This window comes from Periophthalmus magnuspinnatus, chromosome 19 (genome assembly GCF_009829125.3).
Source record: "Periophthalmus magnuspinnatus isolate fPerMag1 chromosome 19, fPerMag1.2.pri, whole genome shotgun sequence".
In the NCBI taxonomy this organism is placed as follows: Eukaryota; Metazoa; Chordata; class Actinopteri; order Gobiiformes; family Gobiidae; genus Periophthalmus; species Periophthalmus magnuspinnatus.
The window spans coordinates 15,452,418-15,469,763 of NC_047144.1; the positions used below are offsets into that span (position 1 = coordinate 15,452,418).

A 17,346-nucleotide genomic window follows, 5' to 3' on the forward strand; every position below is an offset into this window, starting at 1 on the left:
ACAGTCTGTTAATTCTTTTTCAGTATATGACACGATCATTTGATTTTTACAACTCATGAACTAGTGACAGTCAATGACCAATACACACTGAGAGGAATCTGCACACCCAGCTGCTCTATTACTGTACATTTACATAACACATCAAAAGACAATATTTAATGTGTATTTGTATATAAAATATAGTCAAAACAAGTGGTATGGGTCAAAATAAATATATATTTACAAACCACACACTGCAAACAGTGAACAAACACACACACACTTCAAAATGTAAACAAACACACACTGGAAACTAAAAATACACTGTACATGTGACAGTGTGACAGTCATTCTGTGACAGTGGCTCAGTGTTTAGGGGTTGGAGGATCGAGTCCCGCTCGGACCAACTTCTGTCATTGTGTCCTTAGGCAAGACACTTCACCTAAGTGGTGTGTGCGTGATGATTGGTGGTGGTCGGGGTGCGCAGATTGGCATTAGCTAAGCTAATGATTACACATAATACACATTTGACCCACAATTAAGTCAATAGCAGAATAAACCACGCTTACTGATCAGGAACTTCATCCAGTCCATCAAAACATAAGGTCCTCTGCTCCTGAGTCCACCATGAGATCTTCACTCGGTTCCACGAACCGCTCCGGGTCCAGATGCCTCTAGTTTAACTTGTACAAACATCCACAGTGTCCTCAGTCGCGTACTTCCTTTCTTTTGTCCGTTTCGTCATGTTTCAAATGCAAAACTGCTGCAAAACAGTGCGTAAAATTACGCAATTACGCGTGCGTGATTTTACGTGCGGATCTTTGCCCGAGGGCGGGCCGTCGGAACGTTCAGGGGTTAAACAGCACTTACAATCATTAGCGAGTTTTCAGTCCACGTCCAATGACGTGGATAAACTGCGCAAATACGTATGTGAATCACATAATTGTCTGGAGCAGCTCGTCCCCGGTCACACTCACTGACTCACATTGAAAAATAGCGCAGAATGAATTGTTGTGTGTTTATTTTATTTTCAACTCCGGTTCGATTTTTTTTGTGCGCAGCACAGATTTTCTGTGCGCGGAGACCGTGTCAGCAGTGCGCAATTGCGCACGCGCGCAGCTTAGAGGGAACAGTGCTCGTGATGTCATGTGGTGATACAGGAATGTGTGTTTTTAAACTCCATACACCTTCACTTGAATCATTTTGATGGTTTCACTCCTGGAATTACCAATCTTTACTGAACGAAAGGTAAAAGGTAGGTGCTAACTACCTGCTTCATGACATCACGAAGTGGAACAGAGCATTTTGAGCTTTAGAGATGTAGACAGACTGATAATAAAGGCTTACTCAAATATGTGTAAATGAAACATATTCACTCTGTATATACTGTTGTCGTCTAAGCTAAACATGTAAACAACTGAAACTTCAGATCAGTTCATGTGACCCAGCTCGTGTTTGTCAGAGCATGTAATGAGTGAAATAAACAAAGACAGTAGTTTCCGCTATAACTCCTTTCTGAGGGCAGGACTAATCTATCTTGGGGTCGGCTTTTTCCATAGACTGTGTGAAGAAGTGAACTAAGTGAGTGTCACGTCACCCATAGTGTTCGGCTCCAGTCAAATGAAGCTCATCGAGGCTAGCATAGCATATTTATGGGGCAAATTTGAAGCCACAGTGAGTGAATACAATACCAGAAGCAGGAAATATATTGTATTTATATAAATGGACAAAGTGATCATGGGTGCATTTCACTTTACATTATAAAACTGTCGCCCCTTTCTCTGTAATTGCTGCATTCAGGCTCATCATTTTTGTCTTAAAATGTTCATATTGACCCCGTCCATGTGATAATGGTATTTTTATTTTGCTATTGTCTCTAGACGTGTTTCCCTCCATAGTCTAATTTTTGCATAAACCACAATAATCCCTTTTGTATATTGTGCCATTATAACTATATAGAAGAACTTTTTATTAAATCTAATAACCTTAACTGCATTCACTTTTTTGATTAGTGACATTTACTCCAGAAAGTGTATTCAATAAAACTTGATTTTAACTTGATACGCCAATTTTGATACCAAAATGATTACATTGTGTGTCATTTTAAACTATTCTAGTACTTTTTTTTTTTACTTCTGTTGTTCTTTACATGTTGCAGGTTTGATGAGATTGTGCAGAGGAACAAGGTGGAGTATCACGCTGGAGGCTCCACCCAGAACTCTGTGAAGATCGCTCAGGTTGGTGCTAATTTGGTCAATTATACATTTCCAGTCACTGTCCCCCGTCTTATCTTTAAATATTTATTAATATCTAAAAAGAAATAACCAAAATCAAAGAACACAGCACCCAGGTCTTCATTTTTTTAAATAATTTTTAAATAATTTTTAATTTTACCTTCACATCTCCCTTCTTGTTCATTTTTTCACATGAGTTCACCCTTTTACTCACTCTCTCTCTTCCCTTCAACTTCAACATGCTATAGCTACACACACACACTTATGCTACATACACACACACTACATACACACACACACACACACCCTGCTACATACACACACACACTACATACACACACACACACCCAAATGCTACATACACACACACACTACATACACACACACACACCCAAATGCTACATACACACACGCACATGCTACATACACATGCTACATACACACATGCTACATACACTCAGGCACACACTGCATGCACACATACACACACGCTACATACACACACACTACATACACACACACACACACACACCCTGCTACATACACACACACACTACATACACACACACACACCCACATGCTACATACACACACGCACATGCTACATACACATGCTACATACACACATGCTACATACACTCAGGCACACACTGCATGCACACATACACACACGCTACATACACACACGCAACATACACACACGCTACATACACTCAGGCACACTGCATGCACACGTACACACACGCTACATACACACATGCACACACTACATGCACACATACACACACGCTACATACACACACGCTACATACACACATGCTACATACACACATGCTACATACACACATGCTACATACACTCAGGCACACACTGCATGCACACATACACACATGCTACATACACGCTACACACACACACGCTTCATACACACACACGCTACATACACATACACACGTACACACATGCTACATACACGCTACACACACACACGCTTCATACACACACACGCTACATACACATACACACGTACATATGCTACATACACTGTTTTATGGTAATTATTTATGTTTTGATTTGTGTGATTTTAATGTCTTTCTTATTCTGTAAAGCACTTTGAATTACCTTGTGTACGGATTGTGCTGTACAAATAAACTTGCCTTGCCTACACACACACACACTCTGCACACACCTGCTACATACACATACACACATGCTACACGCGCACACAGACGCTACACACTCACTACACGCACACACACTCTACATACACACTTGCTACACGCACACACACTCTACATACACACATGCTATATACACACATGCATACACATAAACACAATCATGGTTTATTTTTATTATTATTATTATTATCATTTTGTGTTATTTGAATCAGGATTTCTCATTATTAATATGTCTTGGACTTACAATCTTGTTTTTAAAAATGCTTAACTTGTATGTCTGTCTGGCTTCAAATTAAATTATTATCATTAATAATTTTAGCACAACTCGGCAACAAACTCAGAGACTGAATTGGACAGAAGTAGTGACTTTGACCCTGAGTTTGCCATTTGCACAAAGCCAATTTCTATTTACTACAGAAATCTATCAGCCATAGTTTACATGTGTTTTTCTTCTTTAGTAAATATTGTAAAGAATCACCCTGGCCCCCATAATCCCCGCTAATGTATTGATGTTGGCTCATTACAGCTGTAGCATATCTGTTGTTGACACTTGGTTTGAATTAGTTAAACCTGTCATGTGATCTCAAACACACGGCGCCGTGGTAATATTTGCAGTGTTATCTGGTCGACCTAATTTCCTCTGACAAATCAAACATTCATTAAACATGAATTTCAAGTGCGTGCAATTACTTTGTCTCCGCAAATGAAATCAAGATGGCTGCTCCACGGCACACACATGAAATATCAGCGTTGGCTTTTAGTTTAGCATGTTTAAACGGTTTGTGGTTGTAGGGAAGTTATATGAATATTGGACACGTTAAGGTCCTAAATTACACAAAATTTACTCTTGTGAGCTTTAAGACATCTTATAATGTTGTTATCGGGTCAAAAACAAATGTGGAGTTGTGTTTTGTTTCATGTTTGTTTCAGTAACCCTTTATTTTTAGTCTGTCTACATCTCAAAATGCTCTCTTCCACCTTGTGATGTCATGAGGTGGTAGTTTTGGGGCGACGTAGCTCAGTTGTTTAAGTGTTTATTCACTGACTCACAGGTTGTTGGTGCGATTGAAGCTTTCACACATGAAAACTGTCGTTGTGTCCTTGGGTAGGGTTTGTGCGTTAAACATGTGTGAATGAAACAAAACACAACTCCAGGTCTGTTTGTGATGAGGAAACATAACACAGATCAGAAAATGGCATAATATGGACATTTAAATGATACATTTTCATTAATAGGAAAAGTTGTCCTCTGCATTTGACCCATCCTTCAATATCGCTAATGGGGGAACGGTGCAGACCCATTTCCAGGTCTAGGTTTGGACTACCTTAGCTTAGGGAGTCGAACCACAAACCTTCTAGCTGTGAGGTGAGAGTGCTTGACAGTCAGCTGCTGAATATAGTTTTGAGAGTATTTGTTGTTTTTTCTTTTTACTCATTATATTTGGCATTATTTTTGCAGTATATTTGTGTAAAAATGAGTTTCACTAAGTGTTTTTGGGGCTGTGGACCATAGTTTGTCATTATCTTTTTGTTTGTAGCAGCGTCAAACACATTTATTTATCTAATTAAACATGTAAATAGTGTAACATTCAAAATTCCATTCCTGATTTATATCTTAATATAATCTCGCGTATATTTCTTCCACTGTTTTTGGAATGATTTAAATTAATACATTTCCAAAAAAAATAACAAAACACAGTCTATTAACTTGGTAATTTTCCAAGAATTGTTTTGGGTTTTTAGTCGACAAAATGATCATTCCCTGGTTTTATTTTATTGTTTTTCTAAGATCTGAATTTGACACGCAGCTATTATAGACTGATGAGACTCTCTCTTCCATTCCTCTCCTCCTCTTTCTCTCTCTCTCATGAGACTCTTTCCTCTCTCTTTTTCCTTCTCACCTCTTCTCTCTACCACTCTGTCTATCCCTCCCCTCTCTGTTTTTCTCTCTCCCCCCTTGTTTCCCTGTCTCTTTCTCTCGCTCCTATCTTCTGTCCTCTGCCACCCCCCTCTCTCCCCCTCTGTTTTTCTCTCTCTCCTGTCTCTCTCCACTCTTTCCGTCCATCTCTCTTTCTCCTACCTTCCGTCTTCTGCCACCCCCTCTCTCCATATTTCTCTCTCCTGTCCCGCCTTCCCTCTACCTCTCTCTTTCTGTCCTGTCGCTCTCCCTGTCTTTGTCATTTCACCCCCTTCTCCCCCCTTCCCTCTCTCCTGCCTTCTCTCTCTTCTGCCACCTCTCCTCCTTCTTCCTTTTTTCTCTCTATTCTATCTCTCTCCTCCCTGTTTCCTGCTTTCTCCCTTTTCTGTATTACCTTCTTTTTTTTGTCCCCCATCTCCTGTCTCTCTCCCCCTCTTTCTCTCTCTCCTACCCTCTCTTCTGCCACTCCGTCTCTTCCTCTCCCCCCTCTCTTTCCCTCCCACTCTCTCCTTCTTCCCCTTCTCCCCTTCTCTCTCTTTCCCTCCCTCTCTTTCCTTCTTCCCCTTCCACCCCGCTTCTCTCTTTCTCTCTCTCCTACCCTCTCTCTTCTGCCACTCCGTCTCTTCCTCTCCCCCCTCTCTTTCCCTCCCACTCTCTCCTTCTTCCCCTTCTCCCCTTCTCTCTCTTTCCCTCCCTCTCTTTCCTTCTTCCCCTTCCACCCCGCTTCTCTCTTTCTCTCTCTCCTACCCTCTCTCTCCTGCCACCCCCTCTCTCCCTCTCTCCCTCTCCCCCTCCTCCCCCTTTCTCCCTTTCTCTTTCTCTTTCCCTCCCTCTCTTTCCTTCTTCCCCTTACTCCCCTTCCACCCCGCTTCTCTCTCTCTCTCTCTTTTCCTCCCTCTCTCTTCCCCTTCTACCCCCCTTCTCTCTCTCTTTCCCTCCCTCTCTCTCAAATAAACAAAGAGGATGCAGCTGACAGAAAAATAACTCCGTTCCAAGGAAAGATGAGTGCAAGAGTTAATTGAGACGAATTTTAAAATCTATTTTGTTATTTTTTTCAAAGCTCTTGTGGGTTTTTGAGCGCGCACCATTTTGAATTGTTGTTTAGCAGACGATATTTTCAAAGGCAGACGAATGAGACCCTGAGGCCGGCTCCATCTCGCTGGTTTTGAGACCGTAAACATCTTTTAGAGATTCAAGCACCAACGCTATGCAAACAACACTTAATTATCAACATCACAAGCGCCTAGCGTACAAAGAGAGTCGCTAGCTAACAGGCTGCTAGCATTGTAAAAGAGTCATGTTTTTTTAGCTTAATTTGAAAACAGATTTTGATCTCAAACGATGATAAACCGCTCAATCAATCTCTGCATTTAGAAGCTCGTCGAGTGGTATCGTATTAGCCATTAGCGACGCTTTAGCTTTAGCGCAATTAGCAACACGGTGAATTAAATCTGGCTGTATGAAATGGTAATGCCGATCAAAGAGGAGTTGTTTGGCAATAGATGAAGCTTTGAATAGAGAGGATTTCTATTACGGTGGCCAATTGTCGCTAACGGGGTGACAGTAGCTCAGTTGGTAGAGCGTTGGTCCACAGATCCGAAGGTTGGTGGTTCAAGTCCTGCTATAAACGTCATTGGTTGAGAGGCTGGATCCACTGTAATTTGTGGTTTGCCATTTAAAATATTTGCATTAATGTGAAGTGGTGTTTTTGAGAAGAATACGACAATATGTCAACTGAGTTTCTATTGGTCGATAATATCTTTAGCTAAAATTAATCGTTAAAGTGCATGTTTGTGTTGTAATACAGTAAACGGTCATGATCGCATATTTAAATAGCGCTTTTCCACCTTCAAGTCGCTCAAAGTTCTTTACATCAAGGAACCACTCAACCGTTCATACACACATTCATACACCAGTGCACACAGACACTGAGGGCCCATTGGGTGTCTTTTGCTCAAGGACACAACAGCAGCATTCATCTGTGGGAGCTGGAATCGCACCGCCAACCTGTGGGTCACTGGATCTGACCCCTCAACCAATGATGTTTATGTCGAGAGCGGGATTCGAACCGGCAACCTGCAAACACGTTACCAACTGAGTTACTGTCGAATACAGTCTAGAAACTAATAGAAACGATCAGGTTCAACATTTGTGAATTTATCTTTTGGACATTTCTGGAAAGTTTAAAGAAATCACAATTGTAGAATATGTACTCAATCTCCATGGAAACAACAACAGCAGGTGACGCCACTAGGCAAAGTTAAAGGCCAGCTCTGTGGAAAGGCAAGCCCACTCAGAGTAATAATGGATGAAGTCATTTTATACCTTTCGTTAATAAGGTGTTTTTATTGGCTAGGTTTAATGCCATACAGTGGAACATACACTTTTTAAAGACTGAATTAACTGCTATAAGTGTACAATTTTAGACTTTGGTTCCAGTGTATATTTTTGTCTTTTTTCAAGCTAAATGACCTGTCTGACCTGTATGTTGAAACAATTTTGAAATATTTAAAAATTCATTCCTGAACTGTGCAGCATCTTTGATCATCAGTTATGAAAACCGCTATACAGCTGTTTTTGTTTTTGTTTTATTTAAACTGTTTAACCATTACCCTGTTAAACGCAGCGAACAAACACGCTAAAGATTACTCAAGCACTAAAACCAGTTTGGCACGTGTTGGGAATTCCCTCTGTGTATCCGGGATCAATTTCTACTCATTTTAACTCCACAAACTGGTCTTGAGGTTAAATAAGACGGCTACGATTCCTCCTCTCTCAAGGTGGAGTCTTTGAGCACATGCAGGATCGATGCTAATTGGATTTAGCCAAATGAGAATTGACCAAGTGGAGGCTTAGACGGATCGGCTTGTGCTAACCATGCTACATGCTACCGCCGTCTTTGATTTTCTGTGGAAGCGATCTGGAAATAGTCGATGTTTCCACTTTGCTGACATGTGTACCATCGGCTTGAATGTTGAGGATTACTTTGCATCTCATTTGAATTTCAAACTATGGTGTTTTTGTGGAGTAGCTTTTCTGCTTTTTTCAATTATTAACTGATGTTCAAAATGTTCATTGCGTACTAGGGATGTCAACATAATCTGTGTGATGATATTGTTATAATACAAGTCACAAAATTGTCATGAAAATCAGTTTGAAGTTAATTAAAGGTGCATTATGTAACTTTTCTTTTGTGCGGTACGGCGCATGCTGGTGTCCATGGAGATGTTATTGCATTGCTTGGAATATCCAACAGAATGTCATTTAACCTTTTAATATTACATTTAAATAAGCAGGTGACATGATTGGGCCAAGTTACAGGTCAGGTCTGTAACTTGGTCACCGTAATCAGAATACATTTTTATACATAAATTGAATGCCATACTGTGGGACATTCGAGGCAAACAAATGTCTTCATGTAGGCAAAAGCTATAAAGGTCTGCCCCTGCACCAGAAAAGTTGCACAACGCACCTTTTAAGTCATTTAAATTCAAAATATAGTCCAAAATAGTTAATCTAAATGTAAAGTTCACATATTACACAGATGGTGATGGTATTAGACACTTTGAATGAAAGTGAATCGAGGTTTTTGCTGTTGTTTGGTCATGATCATAGACTTTATATATAAAGGGACATAGCTAACCTGCTAGCCGCCGCGGTCGAAATGGAAAGTTGATCATCGGTGTGCTTCCAACTCCATCAACTCTGGCTCCAATTCACTTTCTATTGAAAAACTGTGGCCCCTCTGTCTGTAACTGCTGCTGTTAGACTCGTCATTTGTGGTCTTAAAATGTTCGTATTAACCCGCTCTACATACCTATTGTGTCTGTAAAGCAAGATATGAACTTTAATAACAGACAAATCCGGCACCTTCTTTCCCCAAGGTTGCTCCTGCTAGCGTTAGCAACAGGTTTAATTGACATCTTCTATCTCTATTTGCCTATTCGTAACATTGTATTATGAAACATACTGTACTTTTTTTTTTTTTTTTATCGTAAAAGAAAATTGGTTTGGTTTAACATATTTTCCCATATTGTCCAACCCCATTGTCATTTACCGTTGAACTAAATACCCCAGTTCACGTCCAGTGTTTAGTCCCATGCCTCCTCTTTGGTAACTGTTCTCTCTCAGATCTTGTTGAGTAAACTTGAGTCTATTTGTGTGAGCAGGCTGGAGGTTGGTGCCTTTTGCCCCGTGTTTAACTGCCCCAACCCCCGGAGGAGTATTAGATGTAAAGACTGTAATTCAAACCAGTCTGGCTCTGACTTCAAAGCTGTCTCCAGATACAGGACTACAGTCAGAGAGGAAGAGGGAGCACTTCTTTCAAACATTAAGGGGGGTACGATGTTGGTAAACCAATCTACAGACTGGTGTGTATATAAATGGACATAGCTAACCTGTTAACCTCCACTTTCCAAACGGGAAGTGATCACGGGTGCAATTCCAGCTCCATCGACTCCGATTCACTTTACATTAGAAAACTGCCACCTCTCTCTGTAAATGCTGCTGTCAGACTCGCTATTTTGGTCTTAAAATGTTCGTATTGATGATCCTGGTGTTTTTATTTTGCTACTGTGTCCGTAAATCAAGATATGAACAATGAATGAATGAATAATAACAGATAAATCAGCTGCCTTCTTTCCCCAAGGTCGGTCCTGCTAGCGTTAGCAACAGGTTTGATTGCCAACGTTTAATACAGTGCCTTACAGTGTTTATTTGGATGCATTATAGATGAAAAGAGATTAAAAACAAAACAAAGATATAAAAAAAAATGTTTTAAAGGAACCTTGTGAAACATTTTGATTTTAAACCAGGGGTGTCCAAACTTTTCTCATTAAGGGCCACATATAAAAAACTCAGACAAAGCTGAGCGCCAATTTAGGGCCATAGACTGGTCGCCAATACAGGGAATGCTTCAAATCTGTGTTATTATTGCAAGTTAAACTGAACCACTAGACCTTTATTCACACTTACATCCTCAGTGGGACACATTAAATACTTGATATGGGCTTGTTAAAGTAGATTTTCAGAAATGTATAGTAAAAAGTAGTGTTTAAAATAATATGGGCCGATTCACCTGGAAGCTTGAGGGCCTAGAAAAGTTGGTCTGAGGGCCACATTTGGCCCCCGGGCCACAGTTTGGGCATGCCTGTTTTAAACTGTATAACCAAGACCTGACTGTCCCTAGATGTTCAGATTAAATACTGCTCTTACTGATAACAACTGTAATGCTGATTTATTCTTAATTACAAAAACATTGGGCGAGTTGTATAGTGTTATATTTTGGCATTTTTGATCTCAATAATAAAATATATTAATGTTCATGCAGATAGTGAAATGGGTCAGGACTGACATGTGATCAACTAATCTGAATCAAAAATCCCATGCATTTCAGAACATGTTTGTAGAAGTATAAACAACAGGCTAAGACTAATATTGTATTGTACTGTGTGAACATTATCACGCTGCCTATCTCAGCTAATGCTAACTTTAATTAAAAGCGTGAAATATAAAATAAACAACCTATTAAAATTCAAATTAATTAAAATAAAGATTACCCAATTATTTTTGTATGTAGATTACTTCAGTTTGTGGTGTTGTTTATTATTTATTTATATTTATCAAGCCTCAAAATTAGCATTCATTATTAGTAATTGGCATTGACACACAAATATCTTTGTCTAAACACAGCAGAGTCCTCTGGTGAAGTATTTGTTATATTTGTTTTGTCACCCTAACCCCCTAACCTCTGACCCCTAACCCACCCGCAGCTCCTTGTCCACTGCCTGACCTTTAAATATCTATTCATTTTAGCATGACTCGCCAAAAAACGCATAGAGATACAGGAAGTAGTGACGCTAACAATGCGGTTGCCATGAGGTTGCCGGGCGTTGTTGTGCACAGAGCCAATTATTTAGATGATACGATTTCGATTGTGTAATTTCGTCCAGTCTGATTTAAATGTAACTTTTGATTGCCGTAAACGCTGCCGTCTTTTCTGTGGCTGATCAAAGGTGGCACAGGAGCTCGCTCAAACATTTAAAGCCGACTTCAAAGTGTCACACGGCTCCTCCGGCTCCCAGTGTGAAGTCTGAGTCTGAGAGAGGCTGTGGAGAGCTGCAGGTAACAAGCGCTGTAAATGTAAACAGACTGAAGGAAAAACTAAACCGGGTCAGGAGAATGAAACAAGTCCACAGCATAAACGGCGTACCTGCAATTTGAGAGATTTCTTTTCCAAAATTTTAATTAGGGCTGCACCAATTGGGAAAAAATGTTATTGCATTTTTTGTTATCCTCATTACGAGTGTGATTAGATTTGCAGTACATGTTGTTTCAGAGTGCACATTAGAAACTCCAGGGGCTTTAACATTTGAGACTGAAATACGAACTGATAAATTAATACAAGATTCACAAGTATTCACAAGTATTTTAAAGCATGTCTGTAAAAACTAGAGTTAGCAGTATTTCTGTCGTAATGGTGGGTGTAGCGGACCAAAGAGTGCAGACTCGGGGCAGATTTATGGTGTTTATTAACAATAGTGCAGAGTTTATAGTCAATAGTTCGTAAATCACAAACGGGGACAGGGAGCGAGAGGCAGGCCAGACGGGTGTAGTCCAGAGCGGGCAGGAGACATCCAGAGCCGGAGCACGACAGGACAAGGCGCGGAAACAGGAAGGACCGAGCAGGAGTAATCCAGCAAGCGGGAGCCAGGGCAGGTGACGGGAAACAAGCCGGAGACCAAGACAGGACAGGAGGCGAAGACACACGTAGGATCCCGCAGACACCGACAGGAATGACAGAACGAAGGAACGACGACGATCACGCCCCGAGTGTCTAGTCCTGGCTCCTCTTATACACAGCAGGTGGTGGTGATTGCGCTGATGGGCTGCAGGTGCGCGCAGGAGGAGCCAGGAGCCCAGCCCAGATCCGGCAGGTGAGGGAGAGAAAAAGCAGGACAGGAGGAAAACTAGGAGCGGACGGTGCGGATCATGACAATTTCATTTAAAAATGAAAAAATATATATATAAAAAGGCATTATATTTAGTTGTTTAGATTTGCTCCATCTCAAATTGCTATTTTTATTTTTTATATATTGTATAGCCCTAATTTCAATGTAAATGGTAATATTTAAATGTGCCTCTGCCTCTCCACAGATCTGACTTGTAACTTGGCCTGGTGGCGCTGCCTGCTTGTCTCCATGGAGTTAGATATATTTAATGTCATATTGTGGAACATTGCAGGGAAAGCAATAACATCTCAATGGAAACAAGTAATTACAGAACATGAAACAATGAATAAGTCATTATTTAATAATACTATTTACCATTTCTGACAAGAGAGACAAGCAGGTGACATCTCCAGGCAATTCCAGGTTAGATCTGTGGAGCAGCAACCCCACACAGTTAGAATGCATGATTTTCAAGGTCTATTTTCAATTAAAACACCTGTAATTACATATTAGACAAATGTAATACCTTGCTGTGGAAGAATCTAGGGCAAAATAATGTCGTCTCCATGTTGGCTCACGTCCCCCAATAGAAAAGTTACATAATGTACCTTTAACAATAGCCATAATAATTTATTTGTTTACATTTAAAGGCCCTATGTTACACAAACCTGGTGTTGTGTTTTTGTTTCATTCACACATTTTTAAGTAATTATTATTGAGTTATTATTCGTCTGTTTACATCTCCAAAGCTCAAAATGCTCTGTTCCACCTTGTGATGTCATGAAGTGGTAGTTTTCATGTTAACAGCTCCTTTTTCTCTTTATTTCAGTAGAGATCGGCAATTCCAGGGCTGAAATGATCCAAATGATTCTAGTGAAGGTGTGTGGAGTTTAAAAATACAGTGGAGGACGTATCATCACATGACATCACATCACATTTTTCCATTTGAGAGAAGCACTCGGCGTAAATATGCAGGGTTTGTGCGTTAAACATGCGTGAATGAAACAAAACACAACTCCAGTTATGTTTGTGGTGATTAAACGACATTATAACACAGATGATAAACCAGCGTAATATGGGCCCTTTAAATAATCCTCGTTGTCTTTTCTGTTTACACTGTATTGGTTCATTGGATACCTCCATGTATGTGTTTATAAAGCCCATTCTTATTGGCAGATCTTTGCTCTGGTGCTGATGTCTGTTTAACATTTCCTCTGTTCTCTCAATGGGGCCCTGCTTTCGGACACATAATTGAAAAGGCATGTAGACCACTCTGCTACAGTTATTCAACAACCAGGTTTTTTTTTTTTCAGCCCAAAGTGTCTCTATAGCAGCTCATATTTTTGCTGAGGTGCAGTTTGAAGCTCCATCAAAAGACTTGACTTCTTCGTGCGGAGCCGGAATATTCCATGACCTCATGTTTGGCTTTTTACAGCTCGTTTTGTTAAATAAATAACTAGACCAGTGCAGAAGTCTGGTACCACTTAGGCCCAAGGAGCAGGACAGTTTTGGAGGAAAGAGTGGAGCTTTTGTGTTCAGACCGGCTCTCAAGCTTAAAGACGCTATTCACGGGTTTATTGTGTGCTTTTCATGGGAATCCTATTCACACTCCAATGCAGTTCAGGCTTTAGACCAGCGGTTCTCAAGCTGTGGTGTCTGGAACAGTGCCAATGTGCAGGTCCCTTATGTTAGCAGCTTGTTTTTTTGTTCTGGTTTAGTCCTGGTTTGGATCTTGGTATCGTAGTGGTTGATCTTCTTGTATCTTTTTTTTTTCTGATGTTGTGATAGGTGCATTTCAGAATTAACCATGTGCCAGGTCAATCTTTATTAAATCAAATCTTATATTATAGTTTAGACCCAGTTTTGTCCTGGTTGAGACTCATGGTTAATCTGGTTCTGATCCCGATTTAATCCTGGTCCAATACCGGTTTAGAACTTGTCTGGGTATCAAGTTAAAGATACACCTGCTCGTCTCTGTGCCGATACCTTGCCTAGAATGTTACGCAGTCAGGTGGAGACGGAGCGAATGGAGAGATCAGATCTGTGGAGAGGCGACAGCTTGTATGTAGGGTTTCTTTACTTTAAAAACTTTTTATGTACTTACAGAAGACATCAAATATATGAAGTAAGATGAATGGAAGATGTCTGTACGTATATAAAATGTAGTAAAAAGAATTAAATAAATAAACACTGAATCAGAGGGTGTGTCCAAACCTTTAAGTGGTAGATAGACATGTTTAATGCCACACAATGGAACATTCGAGGCAGAGCAAAAAGGTGTTTTTATTTATAAGAGTTTAATGACACAAGCAGACCACAGGTTTCTCTTATTGGTTAATCCAGCTGTCAATCACTAATTCTGTTCTAATGGAAGATGGGGGTGGGATTTATTACGTTTTCTTCTTTCTTCCCACTCCTTTTCGAGCTTAACTAAGAAAAATATGTGAAATGTGCATTAAGTTTACTGGATATGCGTGTTTATGAATCTACACGAAATAAATAAGTTAAAAAAAAAAAGAAAATTAATTAAATCAAAATCACTTCTCTCAGAAATCTTTGTGCTTCCAGACCATAACGTCTTTGTAAAGTTCCGTCAAAGCGTTTGTTCTCGGCTGTTCTGGCAACACTTTCTCCCCTTTACACTCCCCCTTTCCAGTCTTTTGGTGACTGCATGCAGTGTTGAAAACCTTCCTATGAATTCTGTTGCTTGTCTGAGTCCAGCCTTGTTGTTTAGCGACAGGTTAATTGCGTAAGGTACGAGCTTTGAGCCGTTTTATGACTCTGGGTCTGTGCCTCTCTTTCCCATTACAGAGCAGAGCCGGTCACACACTGTTAAGTTTAAGCAGAGACTCGGCCTCAGTGTGGCTCAAATGTTTCCTTTAATGTTGAGTAATGGCTGTAATGTACGTCTGTGGGATTTCTGCAAGTTGGGTGTTAGAGGCACCAATGTGTGACATCCAAACACTGAATAAAGAGAGAGTAGCTTAGTGGAAGAATCGTTCACAATGATGAGTTTTCGCTATAGACTGTTGATATAAATGGACATAGCTAACCTGCTAGCCGCCGCGTTCCAAATAGGAAGTGAGCATGGGCTGCGCTTCCAGCTCCATCGACTCCAATTCACTTGACATTAGAAAACTGACGCCCCTCTGTCCATAAATGCTACTGTCAGACTCATCATTTTGATCTTAAAATGTTCGTCTACGTGATCCTGGTGTTTTTATTTCTCTATTATATCCATAACTCATGATATGAACATTAATAAGACACAAATCAGCTGCCTTCTTTCCTCGAGGTCACTCCTGGTACCTTTAGCAACAGGTTTGATTGACAGCGTTGCTAAGCAGAAGGGGCGTTACCTTCCACAGCCCTGCTCCACATTGGCTCTTCGGTTCCTATGATACTCGTGACATCACACTCACTTAGTCCACTTCTTTACACAGTCTGTGGTTTTAAAAACACATCTGGTTCATTCATGATTCACTGATTGACAGCTGTCCCATGGCGGCTAGCAACTAGTAGAGAGATTTGAATACTTCATCTGTTTGTACTGATGGTTTTACTCTGTTAATATGACAGACTTTTTTGAATCTGGTTGATAATCGCACTAAAAACATTCTGGTTCTGTGCGAATGAACAAAGCAACGTAAATGCATTTAAGTCTTTAAGAAAGCGCTAAATTGATTATTATTATTCTAGTTACTGGGACTATGGTTTTACCTGGACCTCTTTGAGCCATATTTTGTTTTATTCAGTGCGTACATTTGTTTTATTTCATTTTCTGATGATAGTTTGTAGTTTGTGACTCAGTTTGTAGAGCCACTAATACGAAGTTTGGCAATTCAAATCCTGCCCTTTACTCGGGTGAGTGGTGCCTTGATGTAAAGTGCTTTGAGTGACTTGAAGAAAAGCGCTATAGAAATTCTATGTATGCGTATTTTATTTATTATTTTAATATATTTCTAGTTTACGCAGTCTAATTTGTACAAAACCCCAGTGCTCTGCTATAAATGTGGATCTGTCTTTAAATAGCCCTGAACTTGAGGCATTAAAGACTCCTGTATTATGGATGGACTGGAGGAAGTTCATCAAATCAGCTGGGAGACGTTACAGCGGTGATTGATGGAGAGTCCAGGGTTAAAGCCAAGTGTGATGGACAGAACAGGCTCCTGGACAGTTAATGTGAAGATGTGTGTTTAAGGTGGTAGCTCCAATGTATTGAAAACCAAGTGAGTGGTTTAAATGTCCTGTATTACACAAAATGGATTCTTGTGAGCTTTAAGTCGTGTTATAATGCAGTTACTTCTTCCAAAACAGACATGGAGTTTTGTTTTGTTTCATTCATATGTTTGAGCAACACTTTATTATCAGTCTTCCTACATCTCCAAAGCTCAAAATGCTCTGTTCCACCTTGTGATGTCATGAAGTGGCTTCAACTTAACAGCTCCTTTCACCTTTAGTTCAGTAGAAATGGGCAGTTTCATGGCTGAAATCAACCAAAAGATTCTAGTGAAGGTGTGTGGAGTTTAAAAACATGGTGGAACAGAGTGTTTTCTGTTTGAGAGAATAGTTCCAAGTTGTAAGTCAGATCTGTGGAGAAGCAATCCCGCTAACAGTAAGAATGCATGTATTTCAAGTATTTTTTAAACCATAAAACACTGAGTAACTGAGTAAATGATGGCAAAATAGATAACTTTAGTACTATACTTTGGAACCGTCCAGGCAAAGCAACAACATCTCCATGGATACAAGCAAGTGGCGTACCCTCTACTAGAAAAGTTGCACAGTGCCCCTTTAAATTACTTACTTAGACATGTTAATTTGTTTTAGAGGGGGGGAAATTAAAAAGTTATTGCCTAACCGTGATGTCAAACTCACAAACCGGCGTTTCTTTATGAGTTTTGGTGGTGTCAGTTTCCAAAGGGAGAATGGACTCATTCTGCTGCTTCTGTTGTGTTTGTTCAGTGTTTGTGCTGAGGCTCGTGCTGGTGCCCTCCCCTAAACCCGCACTGAACTAACAGCTCTGTGCAGCTCTTAGACTCCTCTCTGCAGGAGGTCCAAACATGAAGGAGTCTGAGTGAAGA

The 17,346-nt window shown here is 40.2% G+C and overlaps 1 protein-coding gene across 2 annotated transcripts in view; it reads left to right on the plus strand.

Moving 5' to 3' along the window:
• The window catches only part of LOC117387565 (adenosine kinase), a 277,300-nt gene that overhangs the window by 32,941 nt on the left and 227,013 nt on the right, over nt 1-17,346 (plus strand). For both annotated transcript variants that reach the window (XM_033985095.2, XM_033985096.2), the window contains exon 4: nt 2,138-2,216. In XM_033985095.2, coding sequence (XP_033840986.1) covers nt 2,138-2,216 — 79 coding nt within the window. The remainder of the gene's footprint in view (nt 1-2,137; nt 2,217-17,346) is intronic.